Raw genomic sequence first — 11,283 nt, 5'->3', positions numbered from 1 at the left:
GTGCGGTGTCGTGCGTGGTCGGGCGCGTGTGTGTGTGTGTGTGTGTGTGTGTGTGTGTGTGTGTGTGTGTGTGTGTGTGTGTGTGTGTGTGTGTGGCCCAGGGTGCCTTTGTTCAGACGTGGGAGCTAAATTAAAGCCCTGATGCAGCCCCGGACACTTCCCTCCTTCACGAGGGATAAGCGTGCTTATTCCGACTTGGATATTTTGAGACCCTCCCGACAGGCCGCAAGAGGAAATGCTTTGCAAGGCACTTTGAAAACTGACTTTGAACTTCAGCGGCAATGCAAAAGGACCTAATATGTTAAGTGGGTTTCACACAATTTTTCTGTGGTGTACAGTGAACCCTGAATTAATTTTTTTTTCAGGTGGTGGGGGGGGGGGCTTCCCCTCTTCTTGAAAAACTCACTTGGAATGCTGCAAAAATAGTTCTTTGCCATCTTGTAACATTTAAATCTTGGTGGGCGGGTGTCAACTATTTGCGGATTGTGGCTATTCGCGACAGGGTTTGGTCTCCACCCCCCACAAAAAGCAAGGGTTCACTGTACAGCGATGCCCTGAGATAGACAGCCAGGGTACTCCACGGTACTCAGTCATATACTCTATTTTCTGTGTTGAATGACTATTAGTGTCGTACTGATGGGCTCAGAGAGGAGCTGAGACAGCTGATCATTTAGAACGAAAGTTATGGATTTGCCATTGTAAATATGAAACAGGATTAACATTTGATTGTTGGCATTGTCTATTTTTTAGCAGCTCGGCGAGTCAGCTCTTATCACACCACATTCCACAAGATAGTGTTCAGGATAACCTTTGCTGACTTGGATTGCAGAAAAGCACAAATGTATCCAAATTGTATGCATGCAACCCATTTGAGCCACAAACAGTCTTTTGACATTATATCCTGTAATGCATCACAAACCCTTAAGATATTCTTTATTTACAACCAGCAAAAGAACGCTCAAGTTCTTTGTTTTGGTGGGGGGAGTTTGCACTTGTTTGACAAGCTGTCATGTTGACACACAGCACTGACGCCACTCCACATTGGTGTGTTTGTAAAAATAGTTAAAAGTATTTTTTTTTTTTTGGTTCACAATCTGATAAATGTTCAATAAACTGAGTCTAATATTTGTCTATTTCTATTTTCACTTCTTCTGTGACAGTATTTATGCAGCGTGATGGATGAGCATGAATGTTTTGAGAGCTTCATAAAGATGAAGTGTTTTAAAAATTAAGCCTCGAAAGCAAAATAGTAACTTAATGAAATGCCTCCCTCTGTTGTAGAGGGTCAGTTACTACAGTAACAACTGATGGGTAAGCTTTGCCCTATTTTAGTTTTTATAAAAACTTAAAGGTGGCATACTACATTTATGAAAGAACAATTAAATGATTTATAAGCATTTGCAGGTCAAATGTTTCGAGATCAATCACGTTCCCCCCCTCCTTTTTTCCTTGTGTGTGGGCAGACAAATGGCATCACTGTAGCAAACTAAGGTATAAAATGTTTATTTCCTCAACCAAGCAACAGTGCTTAAAAAGAAAAACACTAAAACGAGCAACATGTTAAAATAAAAAAATATTAAACTTCCCAACATGTAGTGGCACGGGGACATTGCCTGTTTTCCTTAAGGAGGAAAAAAAAAAAAACGAGGGTCACACATCACTGGAAACTTCAGATTCATCTGGACTGTTCAACTGGAGTAAAAAAGAGAAAAGGAAGCAGAGTACAAAATTAAACATAAAAATTGTGAATCCTATCTACAAACCACTGGTGTCTTACTAATATTTCAATTGCAATCTCAAAATGAGGCTTTATAGACCAAGTAGTAGGTCCATTTTGTTTTTTTGCCCTTCAGTGGCTAAAATTGGGGCAGGTGTGTTACATCAGTAAAGAATTAGTCACCCTCCTCATTGCTGAGAAGACGGATGATGCAATCAAGCAGAGAACTCACTGTAAGTGGAGATATCAATCTCCTCTGGCAACTCAGCCACATTGACCTCGAAGCGGTCTTGGACCTCGTTCAGGGTCTTGGCGTCAGTCTCGTCGGACACGAAACTGATGGCCAGGCCTTTGGTGCCAAACCTGCCAGCGCGAGCCACCTGGTAGGAAGGGGACAAGAAAAAGGTGAGTGGGATTTGTGGCAGCAAGTCACACGCTGAGGGGTTTTACTGCAGCGCAACTGACTCTGTGCAGGTACGAGTCGGAATCCTCGGGCATGTCGTAGTTGAAGACAATGTTGACCCGCTCGATGTCCATGCCTCGGCCGAACAGGTTGGTGGCTACCAAAATCCGCCGCTGGAAGTCTTTGAACTGCTGGTACCGGGACAACCTGCAATAGCAGATGCAAAGAGCGACTTTTTTCGTATGGGGAACCTCAGGGATCCATTTTTGGGACCTTATTGTTCAGCCTTTATATACACTCCTGATTATATTCTGCAGCATTTTTATCTGTTGCTTAAAGGATTATATGTAAATATAAGCGGCATAGAAAAACGACTGATGGAAATGGTGTTTCCCCATATGTTAGCATTAGCAATGTGCTAGCAGACTAAAGGCGTGCGTGTTTCCATTCTTTTGACGTCTTAATATTTTAAATGCTTATTAAGGATTGTGTTCATATTCATGTTCCTTGTTCCTAAAATAGGGAATTAGCTGAACAAGCTCCCACCTCTGCTCCTGGCCCATGCCGCCATGGATGGCAATGGCCGGGAAGTTCTGCTCCACCAGAAGCTGGGACAGCGCCACACAGCGATGCACCGACTTCACAAATATCACCACCTGACGAGACCAAGTCACGCCACGACAGTAAGGATTTTTTTTCCCCCCCTCCCCAAACCATTTCGTCTCATTGCTCTGCATGTTAAGAACTCCATACTTGGTTGAATTCGAGCACGTCGAGCAAGTCGAAGAGCTTTCGGTTCTTCTCGCTGTCTTTCAACTTGCAGTAGTACTGCTGCAGGCCGTGAAGGGTCAGCTTGGTCTCGTCGTCCACAAACACCTCCATGGGCTGCACCATGAGATTAAATTAGTCTTGCATACCGTTACAGGTAACGTCCTTTTAGCATGCGTACATGTTGTCTTGTGCGGCATTAGAGCTAGGGAGTAATGCTGACCCTAACTTTGCCACTCAAGTGCATCACTTTAGCCCTCTGATATGGTCACTTATGGCACTGACAGCCACAAGTGAGCAAAGCTAAAGGGACACACTGCCGAAGAGTCGGCAAGTTTCATTTCAGCTTGTGAGGATAAAAAAAAAAAACTGTACTGAGATTTCTACGTACAGTAGAGCATGTCTCCAGGGTTGGACTTAAGAGTTTTCTGCTGTAAGAGCAGCGTTGTGTTTAAAGCTTACCTCTAAGATTAAAAGTGCATTTCAGCAAAATCTGTTTGTTTTTCACTGCCGTACTTGACAACTTACATCCTGCATGAACTTGCGGCACACCGGGCGGATCTCCTTGCTTAGCGTGGCGCTGAACATCATGACTTGCTTCTCGTGGGGAGTCAGCCGGAAGATCTCCTGGATGTCATGTCTCATGTCTGCGAAGGGACATGCAGCCACATTGAGATCATTCCGACGGCCTGTTCAAATGAATCTCCGGTCGTGGCAGCGATAAGTTAACTTAAGTTAAATAAGATAACACGCGACGACAGCTGAAATAGCTGCATTTAGACCATATGAAAAAATGTTTCGTTTTAAATGGGTTTAGCCCTCCAACATGCTTGTACCTCTGGCTGAGGCAATCAAATAGTTATAATGGCGTATTCTACCAATTATTTAATCGCATAAAAATTCATTTTGCATTATCAAACAATATCACACATGAGGTGGAGAGATTTTTTCCCTATGGTAAAGACAAAACAATAAATAAATCTATTACGCTTTCTGGTTCCGGTCGTGTCCCATCACTTACCCAGCTGCTCCAGCATCTTGTCACACTCATCGAGCACAAAGTGCTTGATGTTCTTCACGCTGAGGCTCTTGTTGCGGATGAGCGCCAGGGTGCGACCGGGCGTGCCCACCACGATGTGCGGGCAGCTCTGCCGCAGGACGTCCTCGTCCTTCTTGATGGCCAAGCCGCCGAAGAAGACCGACACTTTGACGTTGGACATGTACTTGGAGAAGCGCTCATACTCTTTGCTGATCTGGAAGGCCAGCTCTCGAGTGTGGCACATGACCAGGACGGACACCTGGAATGTAAGAGAGAAAAACACACACACACACACACACACACACACACACACACACAATTGGTTCACTTGAAATAGGAACACTTCAAATGCCACATATTTCGAAACTATACTGAAATTTTTAAGGCTTAAAAAAAAAGTTACTGGACAATGCAAAGGCCATTTCATGTGCAAGTGTGTGCAATTCCTTTGTTGTGTCATGACCAATGAAGCATAGAAAAGGCCTGAAGCTGCTTTGGATTCATTCAAAGCAGGAGTATTTGTTATTTGCATTCAGCCACCATCATTATTTATTAACGTTCATTGACGACGAGTTTTGATTTTTTTCCGCGGGTTTATGTACGGTGACATTGCGATTCAGACTTCCAGCTGGTGGCAGCGATGTGGCATCAGACTGAAAAGTGAAAGCTTCTGACCAATCAAATCAAGATGCGTTTGACATTGCATGCAGTCTGCTGCAGATGACAAATGATAATAGGCACTATAATAGAAAAGTGACACATATTAAACAAAAATCAACTCCTGTACTGTATTGTTGGTGGGATAAAAGGTGAACTTACTTGACCATCCACGGGTTCAATCTGCTGCAGGGTGGCAAGCACAAACACAGCAGTCTTTCCCATACCGGACTTGGCTTGACACAGAATGTCCATGCCCAGGATGGCCTGAGGGATACACTCATGCTGGACTGAAAAGACGAACAAATGCTTGGTAAAGAGCCTGGAAAAAAAATTCCCGATTTTTGACGGAATTAAGACTTGACCGAAAAACATTGTTCACAATCATATTGTAGAGTGTATCCACCGCTGCCATTCACCTTCGGATGGATGCTCAAAACCACAGTCAATGATGGCACGTAGGAGCTCGGGCTTTAGGAGGAAATCTCGGAACCCAGAGCTGTGGATGGATACGTACGACCCCTTCACGGCCTTTTTGTTTGCCGGGGTCGAACTCTCCAATGTTCCTTGGGGCTCCTCTTCCTCTTCATAGTCCAGAAGTTCATTATCAACATCAGGTTCAGTCATCTGTGAGGCAGTCAAAAAATAACCAGGATCAACTCTGCATGCATTGTTTATTTTAGAGCATTGTGACCGTCTCTATCGTAGTTCATATTATGGTCTTGTTCAAAAAGGCCTTTATACAACGCTAAAGTACACCCAGGTTCTCCCTAAGTGATGTGGTCTTCCTTCCTTAAAATGTTCTAACTCTGCTAAATTGGGATTCTCGTCATTAATTTAGAGAATGTGAATCACGACGAAAGTGTGTGTGTGTGAAAAGATTGTGGTGGGTTTCGAAGGGAACCAATCTCTGGCCGCAGTGTGTCCTCCAGGAGAAAAATATTACATCATTCCTGTTGTATTTGTCGAGCAATTTTTTTTACCTTTGTTTATTAGAACATATTTCATGTGTTTAATATACTAATATCTGCCTTTACATTAGTCGGTCCATTACACGAACAGCTGGTAAATTCGCAACAGGCGTCGAAACCGAGCAGGCCGCATCAATCGTACACGTACGTTTCGAATCAAATGATTATCATACGTCTCTATTTTAAATAAATGTCATTATTAGGCTTAATCACGACCACGGATTCCCTAGCGTGAAACGACGCACAGCGTGCTCAAAGGAGCGGTTTTTCCCTCGTTCATTGCAGCGCGTTTCCAGGCTAGCAGCTAAAAGCGAAGCACGACTTTAATTAATCAGCAGCGTATGCAAAAAATCATCGAGGCTGCTTTGATTTCACGTTTTGTATGTTTTAAAACGGATCAATTGTTCACACTATGGTGCTACCAAAAATACGATTTCGGTCGAAGACCTCGAGTGAGCGTTAACGCGGTTAGCTTGTCTCGCTTAGCCTACTAGCAAGAGCGCAACCATCAATTGCGGCCTACTTTATAAATACACAACAATTAAATTACCAACGAGTAAATGGAACCAGGCGATGCCTGTGTTCGGGCTTGTGTAGTGACTCGTATGTGTGGACATATTTAACGCCTGTAGATTACCTTCCAAGATCTTTATTCTTTGTTTGTCCCGCCGACGTCGATGAAATGACTCTGCAAGCTAGCAAGTATTCACGGCACAGTGAGCGGCACGCATCCGCGGTGCATTCATGTACCCAACGGAAACGACAGGGATCGAGGGACCTCCTTACTGTGTTATAAGCAATGAAACAAATGCAAGAGTCCAGGTAATTTGATGTTTCAATTTTACAAATATTATTTTGTATTAAAATTAGTTTTATGTCACAATTAATGCGTCTAGTAGTTCATCACAAAAAAGATTATCAGTAGAAAATGTACGAAAAATCCTGAAGTTATCATTCGTGGACGTCTAGCTGTTCAGAGGGAACAGCCGCGTGTTAATGCCACAAGATGGTGGCAAAGCATTTGAAACGGAGATAATTTTTAAGGTGTTTTCCTCCTGTGTCAGACTCGTAACCACCGATGTGAACACTCGCTAGCAAGCAGTACCAGACAACATTCACAGTTACTTAGGCGGCAAGGTGCCTCACAGTCAAGACGTCCAGAGTTCGGTTCAGAGCGTGTGGATTTCTCCCCGTGCCTGTGTCTTTCTACGGGTAGTCCAATTTCCTTCCACATTCCCAAAACATGCATGGCATAATAAAATATTTTTTGCTTGTTAGAGGTCAGAAAAGTCAGACTTCTCACTTTTCGGGAACTCAGCAATAGACCTTGCCCCCGCCCCCTGAGAACACCCGTAGAACACCGGTTATCTCCAAGAATGAAAAGCATTGCAAAACACTGAAAGTATGTTAAACGGATTCGTAAACAGTTGTGGCATTGGCTCAATTTATGATCTTGCAGTGGTCCATGTTACATGATCTTTTAATCCACTGTATGTTATGTATGCACGTACGAATGTCTGTATGTATGTATGTATGTATGTGTGTATGTATGTATGTATGTACATACGTGTGCACGTATGTACATAAGTACGCACGTCTATCTATCTATCTATCTATCTATCATCTATCTATGCATGTATGTCTGTACATAGGTACGCGCATCTAATCCTACTATGTCCATGTTTCTATATGTCCATGTTTCTATCTATCTATCTATCTATCTATCTATCTATCTATCTATCTATCTATCTATCTATCTATCTAAATTGCCCTTAATTCCTCTGCGTGAACCTCTGTGCAACACCTGCAAACCCCGCCTTTCGTCATAATAAATATCGACGGTGATTGGTTGTTGTAACCCTTCTTCTACGCAAGAGGCTGTAGTTTCAGAAGGTGATTGGCCGGCGAGTTGTCAATCATTTGCCGTTGTCCGCGCCGATTGGCTCGTTCCTCCTTCCCGAAGGCTGCCGAACGCCAGCCACCCTCGATGATTTCCTCATCGTGATTGATGCTGCCGTTTGCGCCGATTCCCCTGTTGAGTCGGCGTTGCAGTCATGTTTATTTCCGCTGATTCCAAACTAAAAATATATAAACGTTAACACACTGCTGGCATCTTTGATTGGGCTGACTCGATCACAGCTGTCGGGGCTGGCATCGCCGGGAGGGATGGCACTGCGTTGGACGCTATCCGAGTGTGTGTTTGTCTTCGACGGTCTAATAAATGAGGATTTTAATTAGCCGATAACACGAGCGGTGTTGATATTTAGGCGTTCCTGTCGTGGGTGAGACTGAATCTGCACTGTCGCGGAATGGAAAAACGCGTCTGGTAAGTACTGCACTTATGTTTTCTGTTTTCATTCATTTAGCTTGGTGACAGTGTTGTTGCGAGACCACCTTGGCAGTTCTTGTCAAATTGCACTGCTAAAGTACAACAGAGGCCCACCTAGCTCAAACATCGATGAATGTCGTCATAAATGTTCAAATGTTCCACTCTTCCTCGCTGCATCAGCTACATTCCGTCACATGTCCTCTCAAACAAGACGCCGACGTTCATATTTATTAGCACCCCCCCCCCCGTTTTTTTTGCATTATTCTTGCTTTATTTGCATGGGGAAAAATAATGTCGGATGGCCATGTTGTGTTGTCCTGCTCTCGTTTTTTTATGTTGTTACACAACCACGCTGCTGTCGTGGGAAGCCGGTGGTATCTGCACTCCCTCCCGGGAGGAGATGTGTCATTTAAAACCGCAGATGTTAATTCCGCCTCAGCCGTGGATTGACTGCACACAGCGTGCTGGCCTGTTCGGGTATCCTAGTTACAAAGCAGACCAGCTCTGATATCACCGGAGATGAGCTGTCATGTTGGTGACTAGTCTGTTATGGAAATTGTGTTGGACGAAGCATTAGTGGAACTCATGCTCCTCTTTATTAAATAGCTGACTAGTATTTTATGACTGGAAAAAAGAGAGAGTCATTTCAGGGACTCGTTCATTTGTCTTAAGTAAATGACATGTGGTACCGGACAAATGATTGGAACACAGCGGTTTGTAGAGGAAGAGCCACTATTTGGGGAAATATAACTAGCTTGCAGTTATACTTTGGGCAAAACATTGCTATGAGTTGTTTCTTCCTCTTTTTAGTTTTCAGGTGCAGTCATCAGAATGTACAGCATGGCCTCTGAAAGAGCCTACAACGTTTTAAAATTCCAAATGTATGTTTTCTTTTTTTTTTTAGGTTTTTTTTTTTGCAATATGTTCCACGTGCCTCTACTGGTCTAAGCACACATGACATACAGTGGACCACCGCATGCACGCAGTTGGGTACTCGCCTATTCGCAGATATTTTTTGAAATATACCGGTACTTTTTTCCCATTTCTTCCCCAGTTTTTCGTGGAAAACAAAGGATGTTTATCAGCGTTTTTTGGGGGGCGCGGGGGGATAATTTTTATATGTAAAATTAATGCGTATCAGACTGGTCTAAGCACACATGACATACAGTGGACCACCCCATGCACGCAGTTGGGTACTCGCCGATTCACTTATTCGCGGATATTTTTTGAAATATACCGGTACTTTTTTCCCCATTTCTTCCCCAGTTTTTCGTGGAAAACAAAGGACGTTTATCAGCGTTTTTTGGGGGGGGCGGGGGGATAATTTTATATGTAAAATTAATGCGTATCAACGGTTGTAAATTATAAGCATATTTTCACAATCCCCCACGAATAGTTGGGCCCAGCTGAGTTAGTCAAGGTCCCCGGAGGGAAATTGCTGCTGTGTATCCTCACCTGGAAAACTTTGGAAATCACTTATCCAGTTGACACATGACTACTTTAAATAGCTCTGCTTCAAGGGTTTGCTCACCAAGCCATTGATCATCGTCTGTTGGATGTAGTCTTGAACCTCCCACTGATGAATACAGTGAGTTGATTCTCAGAATTATCTTAAATCCCTGAAACATGCAAACGGCAAATCACACGTTTGGATCCCGAGGGGAAACTAATCTCTTTCTCACTTCCTGGTGATCTTGTTTATTTGTTGTTTTAAGCACTTCAAGTCTTTTTGATCTGATCTCATGGGCACAGACCCAAAGACAAAGTACACTTGTGACTCACCCCTTTAGCTCCTTCAATTCAGTACTTGCCTTGACCATGGATGGCCTCATAATGCAGCTATGTGGGAGTTAGAAAGTCATTGGGATCAGCAATCCGAATATTGTCCGCACAGCAATCCGAATATTGTCCATTTGTGCGACCGAGAAAATGTTGTGTATTTAAAGCTGGGTACAAACTGTATGAAATTAGCCTCCAGTCTAAACACGAGGATGATTTCAGCTCATTCTACTCTGGAAAAGCTTTGCAAGCATGTGATGACACTGAGGAGAGATGATTAAAGGTTAACAGATTGTTGAGAAGAGATGATTAAATGTTCACAGATTGTTTTCATGTCAAGAAGGAAAGGCACTGATTTAGTGGTGGGCAAGGTAAAACTGTCATGAAAAGACGATTTTGACAGACAAGATTCAATCTAACGAAACCGTTTTTTTTTTTTCTTCAAATGATCTGCTCAATTACATTAATCATACTTTTGTTGGCGTTTATTTATTAAAACAAAGTCACACTGAGTGACACCGCTCACAGTCTTTGCTTTTATACAAAAATGAATAGATGCGTGGCTATACAGTGTGTGTGTTTTTCTTTGATCACATTTTTTTTTCAGTGGATGTAGGAAAGTAACGTGAATAGTAGTCATGTAAAAAAAAATGTTATTCTCAGTGGAGAGCAATCGCTCGATGGATTAACACCCGTGCATGCAAAAAGGCCTTTACTCTCGAAATTAATACAATACTGGCACTGAAACAGGAGTTCAGTACATTCAAAGGGTGATTAATACATAAAAATAGAGAATTATTTTTGCCTGAAATCGGTCAAGGAAATTCCCGCCTCTTATTCCGTAAAAACGGTTTGAACTGTTTTACTATGTCAAAATGCGGTACGGGACACAGACTCATTTTCTTGAGTGTAGTTTTATTTTTCAAGCCACAAATAGAAACTTTGATCCAAAGAGCAGGCCACCCTGACTGGCTGGAGGCTTCCCGGTGTCGTGGTTCTTGAGCGCGGTGATGCTGCACTTCATCTCCTTTTTGCTGGCACAGAGCAGCTTGCTGAACTGCCCCCCCCCCCCCAAAAGCGGCAGCTCGATCTCGAAATGATTCGTCTTGTACTCCACCTTATTGTTCCCGCAGGCTAGCACTTTTGTAACTGGATCCGACGAGTCCCGTAGACTGTACACTGACCGAATTGTGCTGTGCTGTTCACTGCCTTCTTGGAGTCGTACCGATATGTAAACGCTGTCCAAATAATGAGGTGGGAATCAAAATATGGCTGTGTAAATGTTTGCCGGTCACGGCAGTTCAACTCACTCTGAAATGATTTCATCTTGTTGGTTCACGTTTATTCATTGCCGATTTGAAGTTGCCTGCTGGCGTCACCACTGATTCAAAAGGTCAACTGACTGAACACCCGGGAGGAAACATTAAATACAGCTATGGTTTGATCGCCCAATGTCATAGTCCAGGTATTGTTTTGAAATAGTTCGGAGAGGAGGATTTACTCATTGGGAGTATGTTTCACGTCATGAAGCGAAGAGAAATGTTTAGATGAGATATCGTATTTTTTTTCAGATGAGAAGTCGCTCCGGTGTAACAGGTCACACCAGTCAAAAAAACGCAC

At 43.2% G+C, this 11,283-nt stretch overlaps 2 protein-coding genes across 6 annotated transcripts in view; one reads left to right on the top strand and one right to left on the bottom strand.

Annotated features, from left to right (window-relative positions):
- Window positions 1-1,487: 1,487 nt before the first annotated feature.
- Window positions 1,488-6,310, bottom strand: LOC109511420 (ATP-dependent RNA helicase DDX39A-like). Its single transcript, XM_019862510.1, has 10 exons — window positions 6,193-6,310; window positions 5,004-5,211; window positions 4,747-4,874; window positions 3,910-4,186; window positions 3,417-3,535; window positions 2,874-3,005; window positions 2,667-2,776; window positions 2,183-2,327; window positions 1,950-2,097; window positions 1,488-1,692 (listed from the first exon to the last, which is right to left on the bottom strand). The coding sequence occupies exons 2-10, from the start codon at window positions 5,209-5,211 to the stop codon at window positions 1,676-1,678; spliced, it is 1,284 nt and encodes a 427-aa protein (XP_019718069.1). The 5' UTR covers window positions 6,193-6,310; the 3' UTR covers window positions 1,488-1,675.
- A 1,232-nt stretch (window positions 6,311-7,542) lies between these two features.
- Window positions 7,543-11,283, top strand: part of evi5l (ecotropic viral integration site 5 like) — a 28,012-nt gene continuing 24,271 nt past the window's right edge. For 4 of the 5 annotated variants that reach the window (XM_019862038.1, XM_019862037.1, XM_019862036.1 and 1 more), the window contains exon 1: window positions 7,543-7,881. The gene's annotated coding sequence lies outside the window, so the exon portion shown is untranslated. The remainder of the gene's footprint in view (window positions 7,882-11,283) is intronic. The other variant, XM_019862034.1, reaches the window with a different exon arrangement.

This window comes from Hippocampus comes, unplaced genomic scaffold (genome assembly GCF_001891065.2).
Source record: "Hippocampus comes isolate QL1 unplaced genomic scaffold, H_comes_QL1_v1.1 scaffold7, whole genome shotgun sequence".
Taxonomy (NCBI): Eukaryota; Metazoa; Chordata; class Actinopteri; order Syngnathiformes; family Syngnathidae; genus Hippocampus; species Hippocampus comes.
Note: the sequence above shows the minus strand (reverse complement) of the source record. Positions and strands in the feature narration are given on the sequence as shown.